General features: G+C 41.7%; 1 protein-coding gene across 1 annotated transcript in view; it reads left to right on the top strand.

Moving 5' to 3' along the window:
- The window catches only part of LOC139737482 (uncharacterized), a 69,150-nt gene that overhangs the window by 38,912 nt on the left and 9,841 nt on the right, over nt 1-20,397 (top strand). The window contains exons 3-5 of the mRNA XM_071648156.1: nt 11,140-11,294; nt 18,208-19,206; nt 19,818-20,000. Of these exons, the coding sequence (XP_071504257.1) occupies nt 11,234-11,294; nt 18,208-19,206; nt 19,818-20,000 (1,243 nt within the window). The 5' untranslated portion in view covers nt 11,140-11,233. The remainder of the gene's footprint in view (nt 1-11,139; nt 11,295-18,207; nt 19,207-19,817; nt 20,001-20,397) is intronic.

The raw sequence follows: 20,397 nt of genomic DNA, 5'->3' as shown, positions 1-20,397 counted from the left end.
ACCAAGTTATTATTATACTAAGCCAAATACATATAAAATGGAAAAGCTGTTTAATGTTGCAGATAGAAAGATTTTGATCATACTTGCCAAGTTTGCCCATGCTATTATGGTGGAATTCAAGTCCTCTAAGCCACCATTTTAGCTCCCCCCCCCCCACCCCCATCTCTCCCCTTCCCCTCCCCGTAGAATACATTTTTCCCCCCTCCTAATTCCATGACTTTTAATATTACTGTTTTACTTAGAAACTATAATGTCTTATGCACCATTACTATTCATACTATGAAGGGATGGTTCAATAGTGGAACATAATCGAAGCTTTCAACTGCTTTAAAAAACCCTTTGTTATTGTAAACTACGATTAAAATGTAACTTTGTTACTTTAGAACCTATTTATTTAATACAAAGTATCAAATATTGATAATCGTCTTTGTTTGATATCACAAATCATTTTTTTTTTTAAGTTTAGACCTCCCTCTACCCCACTGCTGAACCTTCCCTTTAAGTAACTACATAGTAATTAATTTTGCTTATACTGCCAAGAAAGCATTGATTCACAGATTGAGTGACGGCTGACAACTGTATATACATGTATATATTTTGTACACTATTTGTAAATATGTTCTATATCATTATAGTATGATACTATGTTTACATTGCATGTTATGTACGTTTAAGCCTTTATATGCCCCCACGGGGCAAAAAGGTGTTATTTTCAATAAAGTTCAAAGTTCAAAGTTCAAAGTTCTTCGACGAGACGAGTGTTGGGTGTAATGGGCGTCATGCTGATCTCTGTCAAAGTTTGTCAGCGGTCGCTTCGTCCTCTCGAAGAATGACTCTATAGTTATTTGGAAAGAAAAGGGGAAAAACAGCAAATAAAGTTTATAGCACAATGTATTTGTCGGAAAAAAACAATTTTATAATTGGTTCCTGGAACTGCCACCTCTTGGAACGTTCGTGTTTGCTGCGGTCCAAGCCTGACATGTAGATGCAATAAATTGTAAAGTCTTGGCTTGGTAGTTTCGTAAGTTAAGGACAAAGACTCTGATGGAGTCCATAGAAACCCAGACCTATCTCATGCTGCCTGTAGCATTGACGTTCGGCTTAGACTCGATGTTGGCTTCCGGAGTTGTAAGTACATAAAGCTCCTCCAGCATTTTTTTCCCGCCAGAACATCAGGATATAGCAGGCAGCTTTACCCGAACAGGGCAGACGATGCATAGTGGGATGTGAAACGAAAAAGCAGTGCGTGAATGATGCAGTACCGTGTATTTTGCTGTAAGCACGTGCTATTTTTTATGATAATGATATGATTCTGAAGCGGGAAGATCTTACGGCTAGACGCTACTGATAAAAAGTTGTTTACTATCGAAATGAAACGTTATTCTGGCGTTATATTGCCTTGGTTTTTCCTATTGTGCGTACTTCACGGATAACAGCATTGATTTAACCTTCTACGTCGGAGGTCTCTCTTTCACTCCTATCTTCAGCCTTTGTCAAAAGCGTATGACAGAGGCTAAACAAGAATTAAAGTCGGGTCATTATTGCAGAGCGTTCGTAACGGAACATTAAGCGTGAAAGAGAATTGTATTATTCGACGCGGTTGGCTCATAGACAGTGCTAAAGTCGCGCCCAAAGTTTCGAAAATCCAGGCTGAACGACTGACAAAGAATGGTGGTATTTGCTGGAAATCTTCTGCTTGTCAACGCGCTCACAGACCATTTTATTGGCACAGCTAATAGAATTACTTTCTTGGCATAAAGGTACCTAGGAATACACACGTAATGTCGTACTAAGGAAATATTACGGACTGCGCCGACAGCCTGACGTTTAGAGTTCTATCTGCGATCACTATAGAAACTATCGAATTTACCAAAACACATCGTGACAATCGTTTTCCTGAAACGAGCGGAATTGATTTCCACAACCATGACAATATGAACGTACAATGTAACCATCTTGTTGACAATAGTCACATTCTAATGTGCTTATGATTGGTGTCTTTTCTCCATGACATTGAAGTGGTTCATAACACCCATGAATAATATTAATCGATGCCTGGTAGTGGGTTATATTTTTATGATCATGTGATATCTATTTCAAGATATTTGTGACAATTCAATTCAATAGGAGATTCATATATTGTCGTACGGGAAATTCCACTCATCATCATGGTTAGCAACTGAAGTGGCCACGTTTGCTTTATCAGTGAGCTTGATAGGCATGTGGAACGCTAAAAGAATCAGAGTTTCGCATCAGAACCTAACTGCGACAAAATAAAATAAACAAGAACAAAGATGAGAGTATGTTGACAACGTTGATTTAAATTTGAAGCAGTATTTTATCCCATTTTAGTGCTGGTAATGTTTTCTCTCTATAGCAGTACGTTCGTCCAAGGAGGTTCTCGCCTAGTTCCTCTTTGGTTCGTCTCATTTACGATGTCACTATCAATCCGTCTGCAAAGCTCGTGGCACACGTAGAAAAGACGTAAATATCGAGGTGAACTGAAGTTCCTCTGACTGCCTGTAATGTGTACGCAGTCATTGGATGACATTTATCTTACTCTGTCCTAAGTCGAGTGTATAGTAGAATCACTCACACGTAACAGTTCAAATATCGCATGGTTCGTTCTGCCCTGGCATTCACACAGAGAATATAATATCGTCTCACACGGAGTCGTCTGCCATTTTAACAAAGGTGTCTGAACACAGATCGTTTGCGCTGAACTCGGGCACTGGTTATTGTATACATGCACTAAGGTTTCAAAAGCGCGTGCGTAAACACATGGTTCGATAACATTTTGATTTTCTTATTCTGGGAAATTAACAAACGTATATGTGTTCCAAGGGATTGAATTCATCAGGATGGCATGTCATGAAACTTACGCAAAAGGCAGTAGGGTCAGTCAAACCTGTCTATAGCGGCCACCCAAGGGATACGGAAAAAGTGGCCGTTATAGACAGGTGGCCGCTATAGACAGGTAATCCAACTTTGTGTGCATAGCCTACATGTACATGTATCATCGTTGTTATATATACGTGTACATGTACATTTATGTGTGTACGTATGCACACGTGTGTATCATTCATAGAACAATGCCGGTGTTTATGAAATTGTTGCACAGTACACTAGATGTAGCATGTGCACAGTCATGAATTAGTGCATTATTGTGACTGAATAAGTGGTGAATGCAACGGTGGCGATCACTGAATGTTGCCCAGAAATGACTGGCACGAATAAAAAGCAGAAAAACACCCTGAATTATCAGCTCGGCTACGGCTCCATCGGGTTTTTGGCCGCTATAGACAGGTTAAAATCTATCGCGGGAAACAAAATTTGTGGCCGCTGGCCGCGTTAGACAGGTGGCCGCTATACACAGGGTCTTTAACATGGCTTTTCTCTCGGGGGGATTTTTCAGTGGCCGCTATAGACAGGTGGCCGCTATAGAGAGGTGGCCGCTAAGGCAGGTTTGACTGTATTAGTATTAGTTGAGGAGCACAATTATACATGCGAAAAAAAAGGGAAACGTCACCGGAGGACCGGTGGCTCCCCGCAGACGATTCGTTTCTACGCGCGCAGTCGATCGGCGCTAATTACTATTGTTCTGGCTTACAACAAAGTAAATGACATTTCCTGTGAGGTCAGTGAAAACGGAACTTAAATTCTATGTATCATAATAATATGACGCCATCTATAATTCTGTTGGGCTGGGTCTCGTGTCTCCTGCTGTGGAGACGCCCACTGTGACAGAAAATACGGAGGTGTAAAGTTGCAAACAGCACCGGTATTTCTTCATACTCTGGCCCAGGGCTTGAATAGACGAATGCAATGGGCTAACTCAGTGACCGTGTGAAAATTTGCATGGGTTCGCTTTCATAATTTGTGCAGGCTTCTATTTCAACCAGTATCCTATTTGCAGACTGCGGAACGTATCCAGCGGCACATCGGTGAAAGATTTGCGTTGGGGTGTCCGCTTAAAAATAGTAAAGGAATCGTGCCGTAGAGAGAGCCCAGGGCCCAGCAATGACGGACCATTTCGTCAACCCAAGAAGACATGATCTCTCTCTATTTCAAATTCTGTGAAGTGTGAAGCTTCAGTGTCATCACGCAATCTACAGTTTCCTGCAGAGTGTTGTTTTCAACGGAATCCACCCCTCCCCCCATTCGTTGTGATAGAAACGGTATAGCAATAATCATTTTTTTTTTCCCCGAGAGAGCAGGGCCCAGCATTGACAGACCATATCAAGATGACGGGATTTTTTTTTTTCAAATTCTGTGAAATGTGAAGCTTCAGTATCATAGCACAACCGGCAGTTTCCTCTCAAGTGTTGTTTTAACGGAATCCACCCCTCCCCCAATGGACATTTATTATGATAACGGTGTAGCAATAATTCATTTCCCCCCGAATGTGTCGAGAACATTCTATACTGACAATCCTGTCCCTCCCGAAGTATAACGAACTAGATACGTTATGTTAAAAGTGTCATACGATAAGATACGAGTAAGCACGGATTGGACGTTTTAACAAGGCCGGCCAACCCAGCATGAGCTACGGGAACGTTTCACTTGTGAGTACCCTCGAGCGGACGTAGCACGTTCTAGACTGACACAGCAGTGAAATGGCGCCTCAACGCGCTCACTCGCTTCATCTAATCAGGGAGGTGAGGGTCTCACCTCCCTGATCTAATCGTTATACTCCTTCTATTCAGGTATATTGCATTCTTATCGAGGAATAACGAGCTGTGTCAAAGTTTGTTTTCATGTAATACATTATGTATGTATGTTTTTGTGTGTGCGTGTGGGTGCTGCGTTTGTGAGCGTATGATAAGTATTTATTCTGCCTACTCAAATGATACCATTTATTTGTGTGTTTGTGCGATGTGTGCGTGTGTGTGTGTGGGGGGGGGGTTCTTGCGCAGAAGTTACAACAATATTTGACGAATATAACGATGATATTTATCATCGAACCACAGCCGATGTTCCTGTGATTAATGGACATGTGCCGTGTGATTCCAATAAAGGAATTTCAATCATTCATATTTTTATTCAGTCTTTTTTCATCTCTCAGTGCTAGTTTTGTAACAGCATAAAAAACAGAAACCAATCAAAACAAAAACTAGGCAACTGGTGAGTATTTTCCTACACCGATCGACAGGTATTTTGAACCTGATTGTAAAATTCCCATTTTGAGGGTAAAGGTTGATCCCGAAACTGGCAGGAATGTTGACACAGGTGAGAATATTGTCCTTTAATGTCAGTGGATTTATAAACTTAAGGCAGTGAATTGATGCAATTAGATGATTGATCTGTGATAGCAGAATTGGGGTAAATAATGTGCCCTAAGTAGAAAGAAAATATCATAAAAGTGTCATTTCATTCCCGTTGTATTGTTATGTAGCTTATATTGTTGTTATTTTGCTATAAGCAATGATTTAAGGGTATCAGTTGATGTACAAGGGTAAAGTAAACCAGGGCGATCATGTATCAAGGTCGTTGGTTATACGTTGTTTTCTGAACACACACTCTACAGATGTTGTTCAGCTCAACCTGTTACAATGAACCCATTTTAATCAACGATGTCTTATAATATCTGGAACTGTCCATAGAGTCTCGAGCGTAAGACCGTTCAGTTTTAGTTATCAAATCAAATCAGACAAATCATTATCAACTTCCTCGAATAAGTGGGAAAATGAAATGTAGCATTCGTGATAAACTTTTTAAAGTCTCCTTTTGCTTTATACTTCCTTAATTTGATGATCGGGAACATCTACCAACTAGCCACATTAAAGGGATATTTACACAGATATATGCTCGTAAGCAGATCCACACGCACACACACACACACACACACACACACACACACACACTCAAATGAGAAACACCACATAATCATGTTATAAGAAGTAGGGGGACAGTACAAAAGAGTATGAGCCTTACAAAACACTGGCCCCTTTACATGCACACGCAAACTGATTTGATAACAGGGAAAGAAAAAGAAGTGATTTCGAGACACGGATCAATGTGCAATCGCAACTTAGATTTAAGGAAGGCTGTATATGAATATTGCGGCATACTTAACACTTGGCCAAATTTGTCATGGAAAAATGTAAAACGAGTATAAATGATCTGACCGAACTAGATAGTCCTACTTGTTATTAGACCATTCATGGAAACTGCTATTAAAGTAACACAGGAAATGTGACGCAAGCTAGTATGAGTGGGATATAATATGTCGATGAAGGCGAAAATTCATTTCGCGTGAGACTGATTGCAAACCCGTTGAAATTCACAGTGATTCTTTTTTCTCTGTCACAACCTTACCTCTCAATACGTAGCCTCCAAAACTGTTGGGAACTTGGTTCACGTGTGAAAGTGCCTTCATGGAGTATTTGATATTTTGACACAGCAGAACAAACACAGTGCTAGATATCACACCGTAGAGGGGAAAGGGCATTTGTATGAATTATTGCCCGAGACTCATGAAATTTTCAAGTCTTGCTGCTGCCTTGCGTAATAACCCAGACAAGATCACGGGCCCTGTCGTGCAGAAAGCGAGGTTTGACCTATTCCAGTCCCCACCTGAGGCGGCGCACTGGCGGATCGCTCATACAAAATGCATTCCTTTTTGCTGAAAAATTCATTCCGCCAAGTCTCTTCCTCCAGGATGCTGGGAATAATTGATTGTTTGACTGTAAATGTATAGATACGCCTCAAGGTGTTTCAGTTTGTTTGTAGGAGGAGAGACAGTATACGGGAGAAAAGAAGCTATGTGTAATTCTCCGCGGGATATTTGGTCAATTTTGGATGCAGATCAAAGACATTTGGTAGGAGAACAGCATCGATCAAACTTCCGCTCGAACGAGCTATACATGTATGAATGTCTAGCAGTGGAAACAAATATTGGACTACCTCCGTCCAGGTCCATAGTCTTTGCAAACTAATGACATATCTCTCAGTTGCATAGAAAGGTAGAATTTTATTTCTCAGGTACGCCAGGCCATGAATTCGAAAGCTTATCGAAAGTTTGTCACATGAATAGGCACATTAAAGAGACGTAACGAGCTGAGAGATATTGCTACTTTGCATGAAAGAAGAAGCACTGGTATTTTGGATAAGGCTTCAGATCGTAAAGAGATTACCTGGGGTTCGATTCCACCCCAGCGCGGACATTCGTGAATAAGAAGTATTACCAACTTTGTTCCTCTAGAACCAGGTGAATAAATGAGAACTTACTACTACTTTCTACTACCTATACTAAATATTATGTATAAATATAATTACTTTATGATGTCACTCTATTAAAGTATTGGGAATTATACTTTCAGCAGGATTGTCGAGAAGATGTTTTGATAAACTACCAGTATTGTATATCGTATCATTTCCGGGAGTTGAGCGATGCTCATGGATAAATAGAAGTATGAATAGGAAAGTGTGATACGGAAGAAACACCAACAAAAACAAGCACTAACGGTAAGGAAACCCAAGATGAATCCAATAAAGATGTAATGGAAGAGGATGATCGTCCATAATTCTATCAAATTCACGATGGATGTTTGGGGTACTGTGTGAATGTCATCTCCTTTTCGACCCTCCTCCTTTCCCCATCGTTATCCCGTCTGTTGGTAAACATCATTTCGGCCCCTCGAGATGGTGAATATTTCACGAATCTTTTCTCCGCCAATTCCTGTCCGATGCAAGATGCGGGGCTAAACGGGCACCATCAATCATAGCGGGAGCCATATGAGTTCCGAAGTATTACCATGATGTGCAGCAGCTGATGCAGTCCTCTCGCACGACAACATACTTTCCCCCACACGTGTAACTATAGCAACGCCGCCCCACCCTCAGCATACATCCACTTTCAACTTTAGGCAAACGACGCGATATGTGTGCGCATAAGTATAGTTATTGTTCGTGTTGACTTGGGAAATCGCAATCAGACCGGAAAATGTGTTGATGGTGCCCTAAATCAAAATGATTAATGATAAATTTGAACCCTTGCAGAGAAAGAAAATGGAGGTAGAGACGCAAATAATGGATTATTGCTGTCATAGAGAAAGAGAGACACAGGCGTGGGAATGTTGTGGGAATGTAGAGGGGTTCGTACCAAACATGGCAATGACCCCATTGCGGTGCTGGGGATCCTACTCGCGTGCCGTCACGCCTAAGACGAGAATTTCACTAAATGTCATCTAGCGGTAGCAGGTAATAACACCACTGTTATAATAATAGCCATTACTTTCACCACAACCACACACACACACACACACACACACACACACACACACACACACACAATCTGAAGGCAAAAACAATATCATCAAAATAAGAGTCCCTAAGCTATGTTTCTCATTTACCTTTTCAAGCTACAATCAAACGTAACTTCGCTAGTATGCAAATAAGGACAAAATAACTTGCTACCACACGTTAAGTAGTACTTGACGTCACTCAGAAACTTTTTGATGTGTTTGTCGTACTTTTATTGTGTAAAAAACAAATCTATTTTCCATTGTTTCAGTTCGTCACCCCTTTTCGTTATAGATAGACACTGCAGATGCTCAATATAGTGTTCTGCAGGGTTGAGCTGCTCTCTATAGCCACACTTTCCACACGGAAGCAAACTATAAGATGTTGGCGAGCAGCCGTGGAAGCGCTCGCAGCATGGCATTTGGAACTTCAAAGTGTTATTCACTTTTTTTCACAATATTCTATTTTCAGTATGAGGGGAGCGTGTTCTCGAATGACATGGAGTTAGTTTTTCGTTGAGTTTTTAAAAACTCTGTGGTGTATTGCCGTCAGATTTCAAACATAATGTTGGGATACATTATTCCTCAACTGAGCAAAATTTTGTGACGTGTGCAAATGGGATATGCGACATTTGAGTCCTCTCCGGAGGACCAGGCATTGAGGATAGGGCGTGGCCAGAGGATTCGAACCTTGGACCTCATTATTGAGAATCCGTGAGTGAAACCCACTGTATCCTGGTAAGCCGTCTTAACTTTGACCGACCTCCATGTAAGGAAACAACTGAATGTGTGCTGTCCCTGCGACAGTGTATAGCAACAGTGCATTCAGTTTTAGTCCTCGTTGTACAACAAACGAACACACACCTTTCCGTCTTCTTGTTCGTATCGAGGTATCTCGGCATGGGATATATCAAGGGTGCCCAAGCTGGTGAGTTTCGATCAGTCACCTCACATGTTCAAGTCTTCCGTACCACACACCTTCGCTGGCTCCCAGTCACGTTATAGGGCACGTAAATCTAGACGACTCACTTGATCTTTTGACATCAGCTGATAACACCGGAGATGGCGTGTTGTGATGTTTCCAGAGAAGGTACACACTACAGACATATATGGCGGCCCACCTGGCGTTCAGCAGGGGGCTTGTCTAGCTCGGGGGAACAAGACTTGAACTCGTCGATAAAATGCTGAAATAATGCCGGGTCAACAATGCTGGGTTGCCCAAAATATACTTGTTTGGGGAAATATGTGATCGTGAAGGAAAACAAAACTCGAAACAGACAAACAAACAAACAAACAAACAAAAGTACAAAAAGACCGGCAAGCAAACAAATATGGATGCATAGGGGTCTTTACCGTGGGCAACGTATACAGTCATTCTAATGGCCACTCCTTGTCCCTGCAGACACTCATGTATTCATTGAGATTTTTTTTTTTAATCTCACTCGTAACGCCTTTCAATCTAGATGTGACGAACCATGCATCCTTCTATAGATAGATCGAGTCAGACAGAAAAAAAAACAAAGAGAGAAAATGTAAAGTATTCGGTCGAGGAAGAGACGGAAGAGAGGGAGGGGGTGAGAGAAAGATAAAGAAGGGAAACTTCAAGAAAATGCTTGGAAATTCTGCTTTCATTCTTGATAGTGGAATGGATGCCTCAAGGTTTGGCACCAGCTATTACCCAGGGGGGCCAGTTGCCAAAGAGGATGATCATGATGTGATTCTTTCTGCAGCGCTGACAAAATCCCTTTCGACGTGTAATAAACGGCATTCAAATTACTGTTGGCAAGATTCTCCCGCCCAGTTTTTCCCAAGTCTTGGAGACATCACCATACACAAGCAAGCGAGAATATAGAATGTAGCTGTATCAATGTTTCGAAAGAAATTTCAACAACAACAACAACAACAGCTAAAAAATCTGCCCGAAGTAATCGTCAACCAGGTTTTTCTTTTATTTTGTTGTGGTTTATTTTTGGGAAGTTTTATTCAGACGACCAAAGAGAGATGTATAGGGTGAAAAAGACAAGTGTGCAACGACAGAAATTCGATGTTATTCGGAATGATATTCATTGCTCGTTTATGCGAGAATTCTTCTTGTATTTTCTGTGCTCTTCTTTTTCTTTTGTTCTAATCCATTGTAATGCACATGGGAAAGAACCAATATGACTAAAAGCTTTTTGAAAATGACATGAGTCTGTATCTTATGAAGCGTAGATTGTCATGTCGCACGTGCAGTTTTAGCATGCCATGCTGATCGGGACCAGGGCACAAGTTGTTACCCCGTTGTTAGTCCACCATTTGTCAGACAACCATGATGAAGTTGGTAAAAGAATAGCGCGCGCGTTTGGCTGTCATAGTAACGACGTCATAATCTCAGCAGGCTTAGCTTCCCTCGACGAGAATTCAACAGGAGTCAGGGTTGCTTTCTCCAGAATCTCACTTGGGTGCGTAATCCAAGTCAGCATTCGTTTAACCTTCGATTGGCCGTGACTCGAGGGTTATTCCAACAAAATGATTGATGTGGGTAATGAATTCCGAATGATAATGGTGTAATAGTATAGTTTTGCAAATTACCCATGCCTCAAACCTACATAGTGAAGGAAAGTGGGGAAGAGGGTCCATTGTTTACCGCAACTCAAAAGAGTGAAAACCTATCTAGCAATCTCTGAAATGCATGGGTTATTCCGCAAAAGACTGCTATCAGAAGATTAAGGTTGGTATCAACGGGACGATTTATGTTGATTCGATCTCCATTCTTTGGCCGAAAATGAAGAAGCATGGAGAATAGGTGTAATCACTGGGGTTCTTCAAGGAACACCTGCTCAGGATCGAATACAATTCATCCTCGCATGGACAATACGCCTGGAGTAAAATCTTTGTGTCATTATTTCCCGAACAGAATGCTGACTGAGGGCACTTCTACTCACAGATGAGTCTCCGACACAGGCCGTGTGAGCTGATGCGGCGTCGCCATAGCAACGAGTCCGATCAGAATGATGATGAAAGCTCCACCATGGCACTGGCTAGAGACAATCACCTTCATCGTATGCACAGGTACGTTCAAGCGTAGTGACATCGTCCCTCAGGCACGAATCGGGCTCCTCAAAGCATGAAACAAACATGTCCCGGCCATCGACAGTAAAGTGTTCCGGGGAAGCAAGTTCATGCACTCGTGTTTGCCTGTATTTCAAATACCTGGATTATAAAACTTCTGTTCCCACAATAGCAAGAAGAAGAAGAAGAAGAAAACAAAAACTTCAACATTGATGTCCTCAACCTCTGGGTGCTTCTCAAAGCACATACCAGCTGCTAATAGAAAATGTGACGTTCTTCGGAATTTCTTCAGACTTTAACATCTGTTGTGCAATTGCAACTTATACTTTTACTGCTTCTAGTACTATTACTACAATACTACTGTTGTTGTTACTGATGCTGCTACGACTACTACTCACTGCTACTGCTTTTACTACTGCTTCTACTACGACTATTACTACTACTACTACTACTGCTACTACTACTACTACTACTACTATCTACTATTACAACGACTGAGCTGTTTCTACTGCTCCATCTTCCTATAACTGCACTAATTCTTCTTCTTCTCCTTCATCTTCTTCTCATCCTCCTCCTTTTCATCTTCACCATCTTTTCTCTTGTCCTACGTCTTCTTTGTTATGATTATGGTAACGTTCTAATTATTGCAATTAACGAAGACGGGTAGGGAAATACCTTTACATTCATGCTAGTTAGGTTCTTTTTAGCGAATCTTTTTTATGAAAAACCCAAAAGAGGGAAAAGCCAGTTAATACCGGTGAAAGCATGCAACAGTTGCTTTTCTCTTCAAGCTGTTTCCACCAGAACCGATGGTGATGTGAAGAGAACCACTTCCCATCTCGAGGGGTAATTGACAATCAAATATTTATCCCTCGATCTCTAATCGTGGTCTCCAAATATTGACTGAACAGGTGAGTTGTGCGTGCTTGACTAGCCTGTTATCGATAAGAAACCTGGTGAGTTTGTTCGCTCTGAATAGGCAAACTCGATGCGATCATATCGGGGATCCAATGCCACTATCAACCGGTATCCGAAACCCAGTGACCGTAGTTTTGCTGACATGATTTTTTTTTCCCTGACTTGTGTTTTTCCCCAATAATGAACCCTTCGTCAAGTGATTGCTTTGATTTCTGGATTCCGAGGGTAAAGAAGGCTGTGACATAGACATGGGAATCAAGGCGATCAGTATGGATCACAACTGCGAGAGAGCAGGGAGATATAAATATCTCCTTTGAGGGATTCATATTGAACCATCGACGGCGGAGTCGAGGATGTAAATATTGTACTTTGTAGGCAAAAACTTCAGACAGTAATAAAGCTCTGAATTTTCTTCTGTAACACGCGGTTCAGAAAAAAAAAAGGACTTGCAGACATACATGGACCTTATGCTGGAATGCACGCGTAGAATAAGAGATAACCATGACAACGGCGAAGTGACAACCGGTTAGCTGTGCTCATTGACATTTTACCATTGCAGTTGCATCGATGGTTATTAGGTCGTTTTTTTCTCTTTATTTTTTTAATTCCAGTAATTTGCTTACGTATGAAAAGAAAAAAAATCGTTAGCTGACTTGTGTGTGTGTGTGTGTGTGTGTGCTGGGACAATGTTTACAAAGTGACGAAACTAAGACGAGTTTTTAGTTTCTATATAGAGTAGGCCTATATTACGTGACCATTTGTATAATACAAGTACTCCTCGAGTACCATAAGGAACAGCGAATTTGAAATAATTAACCTGGCCAGTAAGTGATATGCAAGCAATATAGAATTGTCGTTTCAAAGCCATTTTGTTTTGTCGAACGCCTTCTTAATCATGATAGATACATAAATGCGTGTATCTTCTAAAAGAGCAATGAATCAAATTGTTGTGATTTTGTTTCTCGCAGCTACGGCTGTAATCACCACCTCAGAGGGAGGTTGTGTTCTGCCTGCGTTTATTTGTTTTATTTGCCTGCTTGTCTGTCTGTCTGTCTGTCTGTCTGCTAGTAATATATATCAAAAGGTCGTGCCAGGGAAATTTTGAATGACATTTTTGGGATAGGACTTTAGGAGATGCGTATACAGCTCTACGGTCTTATTTGACCCTGATTGAGCTTCGACAGAGGTTTGAGCTCTCCGAGTGGTTCTGATTCTTGGCATTACACTTCAATTTCAGGCCAATATCAAAGACATCAAGGTCTGGGTCACGATGCATGACTCCTCATTGTATATTTTTTCGGAAACCGAATATCTTCCGAATGCCTCTCCACCGCATTCTCTTCTCACGTACAAGTCAATGCTCCCGGAGGCTGAGACCATTTTTCAAAGACATTCCGAGATATCCTCAATCATCATCATGTATAAGACCGACTTAAGGGATTATACGGAAACAACTGATCAAACTGCCGCATCGCATGCTTAGAAAGAAATAATGAAAATTTGTCTTTATTTCCTAAATTTTGTTTGACTAATCATGTCGTTCGTCACTAAGCTTAATGATCAGGTTTACCTTTCCGTCAAATGTAAAACGCACAGTGTATGACGTCATTCCGACCAAAAATTACAGGATAAGACATAAAATAAGTATAATCTTATGTTCCATTGAACATGTTTCTCGAACACCTTTCAATGTTGCGTGGAGCTTTGAATGACTTCTCCAGTTTTCATTTGGCTTTTGCTTCCGTATACATGTATATGCATTTTTTTTATTTGCCCAAACCAGTGTCCATCCGCAAAATTTCCTAAAATGCCCCGATAGAATATCCGTCGTCCTGGAAATACAAGGATCAAGACTGATCCTCCTTCTCTTCCAACAGCTCCTCCTCGTCCTCGTCCTCCTTACCTTTCTCCTCCTCTTCCTCCTCCTTCTCCTTCTCTTCCTCCTCCTTCTCCTTCTTCTTCTTCTTCTTCTTCTTCTTCGCCTCCTCCCCTCCTCCTCTCCTCCTCTTCTTTTCTTTCCTGCTCTGCCTCTTCTACCCCTTCTTCCTCCTCCTCCACACCAATCTCTGCTTATTACACCTCGCCGATGCCAGGAGCTGTGCCCAAATAATTCCCGCCGACCAACATTCCCATCCATGTTTATCGCACGTCGTCTGCTCGACTGACAGCGGGTATCGTGTGCTACGAGTGTTCAGACGGAACGTGTTGAAAGGGCAGTGATAATGCGTCAGAGACTCGCTTTCACGTAGTACATGAAAGTTAAAAAGATCGTATAGTTTTGGTTGAGGCGGGGATCAGGTTTTACCTTCTTGTTAGATAATTGGAAACCACTTATATGAAATACAAGTGAGCATACAATGCTTGGAGGAATTAAAAGTTGATTTTATGAGAATCGTTTAGAAAATGGCTGAGATATCCAGAAACAAATAGGTACTAATAAAAGATGTGTCCTCTACCTTTTATCAGGACCATATTGTTTTGCTTTGTTTTTGGATATCTGAGCCATTTCAAAGCCGATTTTTATCAAATACACTTTAAATTCCCCTTAATAGCGTGCTCTTTAATATTTCATATACAGTGATATAAGTGGTTTCTAATTATCTCACAAAAAGTTAAAACCTACATCCCTATCTCATCCAAAACTATACCATCCCTTTAGGGTTTATGATTATCTTAAGCAGTTCTACAAGCGTGTGTGACAGCCGTTCGCATTTATGCCAAAATACAAATAGTATGGTTAAATCGTGTGTATTGGTACAGACGATTCTGTCAAAAGAATACCAAACTAAAGTTGTTTGTCAGAGTCCTTTCACATATGTGCAATCATCACGTTAACCACAAGCAATTTACTTTTTCATTCGGAAAATACTTGCTGCTCAGACGTAATTTCATTTTTAGAGCGCTTCACATCGTGGCAAATATGATATTGACTGTCATTTTCTATTAATGAAGTGGGGATATTGCAGAATGAGTGCGAAAAAGTAATATTTAGCCTGTCAGCAGAAAACAGCATTTTGACGCTGCCACACTCATTTCATTTTCGTGGCACAAACATTGAGACGCGTGAGAATATAATTATTGGATATGGCGGAAGTTTGAAAGCTCCATTAGTCATGGGAATGCGTCAATATTTTAGACATTGCCTGTGAGCAATGTTTAATAATTGCGCTAATGATATGTGAACCAGGGAAACTGATCGTCGTTAACTGAAAGAAAAAAAAAGCCACCACTTGAAACGCTGATGACGTGAACAATACAACAAATTATGTGAAACAGAAATCTAAATGTAGAACCGTCAAGCTGATGTTCATGTTAAGAAACTGTAAATAATCAATTTGTGATACACGTTAAACAAAGTTTCTAGTTTCTATTTAGGACGTAATGACTGAATGAACAAAGGTTTTGTTTTGTTTTGCTTTTGTTTTTTTAGGGGGTTGTCTACCTTTTTGTTATAATTGTTACAATTAATGTTTGAAATACGAATTGCTAGTAGAACGTTTTATCTGTCCCATCAGTGTTGTTATTTTCTCTTCTTTTTCTCATATTTTTCAACTTTTAATCCTTCAGCATTTGGCTACCCTTTGAAACATACTTCAGTTATATATTTGACTCTGACCGCCTCGGTGAATGAAAAACGAGTTTGAACTCGAAAGTCACAAAACATATTGAAATCTTTAAGGCTGACTTTGATTAACTGAAATTAAAGCTAACGTCAACACAATGTACATGCACCTGATCTATATAAGGTGATAGATATAGGATAAATGAATAGATAGATTAAATGAATAGATAGATTATATAGAAATCTGGGTATCGATAGCCAATGCATATCTGGGTATGTGTGATTATGTCTGAAGAGTTGCTTGTAGCAATGAGTAGTTGAGCTACTCATTTTCAAAGTTTACGATAGCACAAGCATTTTGGACCCGCAGTCGTAATGTCACCATGAAGCCGATGTAGCTCCACGATCTCACAAAGGTTTCGACTCCGTGTAATTAAAGGGATGGTATAGCATTGGTTGAGATGATGATTGAACTTTTAACTTTTCGCGAGATATCAAGAAACCACTTATGAAATGTCAGAGAGCATACAATTTTAGGAGGAATTCAAAGTTTCTCTGATGAAAATCGGTTTTTAAATGAATGAGATAGCCAAATTAAAAAGTAGAACAAAGCGAATCTATAGCTAATAGAAGGTGGGTCCCACCTTTTATCAGGAGCCCTGTGTTTTGGATATCTCAGCCATTTCAAAACCAGTTTTCATCAAGTAAACTTTGAAACCCATTTTGAATTACATGCTCTTTCATATTTCATAATAGGTTTCTCATTATCTCACAAAAGAAAAAGTTGGAGATCTGAAGCGCCATCTCAACCAAAATTACACTCCTCCCTTTAATGTTCGGCGTCGTGTTTTCAGTGTGGATATGATAGGCGTCTAATCTGCGCTGTTATGACGCTCACGGATACCATGCACATTCCATAAATGGGACATGGGGGTGGTGGGCAGGCCGGGGAGGGGGTGGGGGTTGGGAGATGGGTGGATCGGATGGATGGGGTGGGGAGGGAATGCGGGGGGAGGGGGCTCAGAAAAAGAGAGTAAGGCCAAGATTGATTTCCGCAGAGAAGATATTCATGATAAATGATGTGAGCATTGCCAAGAATACCATCCTTCTCCTTCTCTCTAGTCTCCTTCTCATCACTACACCCTCCTTACTCCTTATACCATCCTCCCTAAAGTCGTGGCATACCAATACGACATCTCGTGTGATGATGCATCTACTCAAGTGGCAGGTCTTCTTTGGTGAAGGAACTGGCGTTCAGACTCCCACCGCGCAGGAGTAATGTGAAGCGAAGCAATAATCATTGGGGATGTGGTAGAGTTCCGGGGCCACGTTCGTGCGATTAGGGGTGGATGGAGAATTGGGAGAACCCTTGGATGGTGCCTGCAAGGTTTAACATTCCGAAATCATTTACTACTTGATGAGACTTTCATCCTCTACAACATCCCGACGTATAGGATAGCCAAGTTCAGCTATCTCAAATTTCACTCTCATATTACGCGGATTTTATCCGAAACTGCGAATTGAGGGAACGTGAGAATAGAGAGAGAGATAGAGAGAGAGGGAGTAAGGGTGAGCTAACGCATATTTCGTCCTCTGAATTAAAGAAACATAACCACAGCCCCGAATTATGGCTTTGCTGGTCCACGATGTTTTGATGGTATCGTAGCGTGTGTATTCGAGCTTCCTGGCCTCATCGAAACTTCTTCGAAATAGCAATGAGTCGACCTGTGGGGCGTGATCTGCAACAACATGGAAAGGATTAGGCCTTTTGGACGAGGCAGGGATCGAGTATCGCCTCGCTATACAAGCCATTGCTGTGCCTAAATTGTCGAGTACAATGTTGTCTCACCAGGGTCAAACAACAGCTTTTCTTGTGGTGTACCAGAAGCATTCCTTCGACGAATTTTGAATGAGATGGACAAAGTCCTTGGTGATGCGCCAAAATCTATTACGACATTACTTATATTACTACGCCATAAAACATAAAGTTAAACAAGAAAAACTGTGAAGATCGTGTGTATTTTATAACCAGTGTTTATTTGTCTACATCACTGACAATGGAGAACGACAGCTTGTTTATGGGAATACGGCTGAACCACATAGCAGATTTGTGGTTGGTAGTATTTATAAAAGCAACTTGTATAACACATTCCGTAATTATAGTATATCACGATCGATATTGCTTCGGACACACAGAATGTGCAATCAATGATTACAACGCATCGACATCTTGTGACATTTTATGGTTTGTCGTGACCTTTCTCATTTCTTTCATTAACAGCCCGAGGTTTCCTGAACAAACAACTCGGAAATGTATCTTGCACTTTCTTAAGAACTGAACAATGTATGACTAAATTTGCATGGTGAAAACTGTATAAATTGAATACAAATTGAGTGCTTGCATTTTTTTATTATCATTCTTCCTTTCTGCAGTCTTACGATTGGTCAGTGGCCAGTACAGCCTCCAGGCCCCCAGCGAACACGTGGCGCTATTCCGGGGAGGCCTCAGTGTCGCTTTTACCATACCAGCTAGCGATCTGTCCTTCCCACCCCTTGTGCAACTGATCGACCTCAGTGACAACCTAGTGCGCAGGTCAAAGACGGTTCCCCTAGCAACCAGTGGTTCCGTCAAGTTCGAATGCAATTACTTCGACCACGCGGGCCAATTTCAGTTCCGGCTGCAGTCGACAAGGAACTCTAGCGATATCTTAGCACAGAGTGATGTAGTACACGTAATTTGGCCCCAAGTAGATTTTAGTGTCCCCACAAATTTAGTTGCGTCATCGCGAGAGTTTCGAGTGGTAGCCGTCACCTCAAACTTATGCAATGTAATGCGAGACAGTAATCGCTATATCGTCAATATGCTGCTGGTGTATCATGGGAAAAATCTCACGGCCAGCGGTGAGGCCATCCCCATCGGTGATGGAGCCGTAGCGGACTCGTTCCCAATCGGCACCATTTCGACTGACATGACTGTAGACTTCGGGTGCTCTTCGGCAGATCGGGCCGGTCTCTACACAGTACTCCTACAGTCCGACTTCAACGGAAGTACGATCGCGCGAAGCCAAGTGTTCGAGGCCGCCAGGAACAATGACTACGGCCTCAGCGTCTCCACGCGAGGCGTCTACCCCAACTGCTCTGGCAGGGGTAGAGTCCAGCCCATCGAGGTTCGAGCCTCGCAACCCACCTGTCCCAACGACGAGGACACCATCAGACTGTTGGGCCAGGACCAAGAGTTTTCCTACGCACCGACGCAGTCGGATCTCAGGCACATCTCGGAGAAGCGGATGTCAACGAGTGGAACCACAATGCAGTTCTTCTGCAGCGAGTTCAGTAGCGAGTTCACGGGCTTCTGCTTCCGGTACGTCAGCGTGGCAAGATCTGGTGCGGTCGAAGACCAAGTCACCGTGTGCATACCTCTTGAGTACACAGGTTCGTGAGATTCATAATGAAATACTGCTTTGAATTCGTTCAAGTGCCCATGAAAACCATGTTTACTGGTTTATAGATGCAAAAAGTGCCTCCTTTCCTACATACATTAGGATGCTTGCTAATTATCATTTACATTTACATTCCATCAAGAAAATTATCGTTACATGAACCAATGTCCAAGTTGCGATGTAATGTAAGTTCGTACCTCTGAGGACAATGAGTCATTACTACAATATGGTAACAAAAACGGGCTTGTGCGCTTATAACAATGTGATTATGACCGCGTTGACTTGTCTGGGTGGAATAAGCCACCATTACTATCGGTAATAAAACGTCTCACACTGACATTCCCCTCCGCAACAGAGGAAAGCCGAACGAAAGATTAAGCTATGAATTAGCGGCACGCACACACACACACACGCAAAATCCCCAGAAATGTAGAGTTGTATACTAGTTGTATACTGACTGATGTAAAGGCGTGTCGGCTTGTATTGACCTTTGCTTCTTTAAATCTCATATCAAGGAGTACAATTTCAAAATGATGTTCCAATGAGGCGGATTCGATTGACAGGTGTTCATGGTCTGATGTATTTCTGTACCCTGGTGTCCAGGTGACCCGATCGATGGGCAGTGGAGTGACTGGACCAGCTGGGGATCGTGTACGGCGACCTGCGGTCCGGGCGTGCGACATCGATCCAGGACGTGCAATAACCCGTCGCCGGCCAATGGGGGCGCTTCGTGCGACGGCAACCTCCTGATGACCGAGTTCTGCGACCTGCCGCCATGTCCACCAGGTTAGTGGTATAGCGCAGCATGGATGCCGTGTCAATATCTACAGACAATAATCCATGATCAGATTTAGAGAACGAACCTCTACGTCTTCACGTCTCGTGCCTTTTTTTATCCTCCATTATTTTCTCTCGGCATTCTCCTCATAATTTATGTTTATTGTAAGCTTTTTGCTATTGAAATAGTAAATCTGCTTCCATAACTGCTGCCTTGATATACCTCTTCGTTTGACAGGCCATTACATTATTCATTGAATACCAGGAACAGATGGGACCTGTGTAAAGGCTGTATAGAAAAAAAAAAAAATCTCGTAGGGAACGAGTTAGATGACATATTAAAGTCGTCTCCATTCTTATAGACACTGTCTGTGTTCCACGTTAGAATATAGGCTCATTGTAGTTT

Source organism: Diadema antillarum, unplaced genomic scaffold (genome assembly GCF_040938485.1).
Source record: "Diadema antillarum isolate AM-2024a unplaced genomic scaffold, OU_Dant_1.0 seq00000693_RagTag, whole genome shotgun sequence".
In the NCBI taxonomy this organism is placed as follows: Eukaryota; Metazoa; Echinodermata; class Echinoidea; order Diadematoida; family Diadematidae; genus Diadema; species Diadema antillarum.
This window is presented reverse-complemented; position numbering and strand designations above follow the sequence as displayed.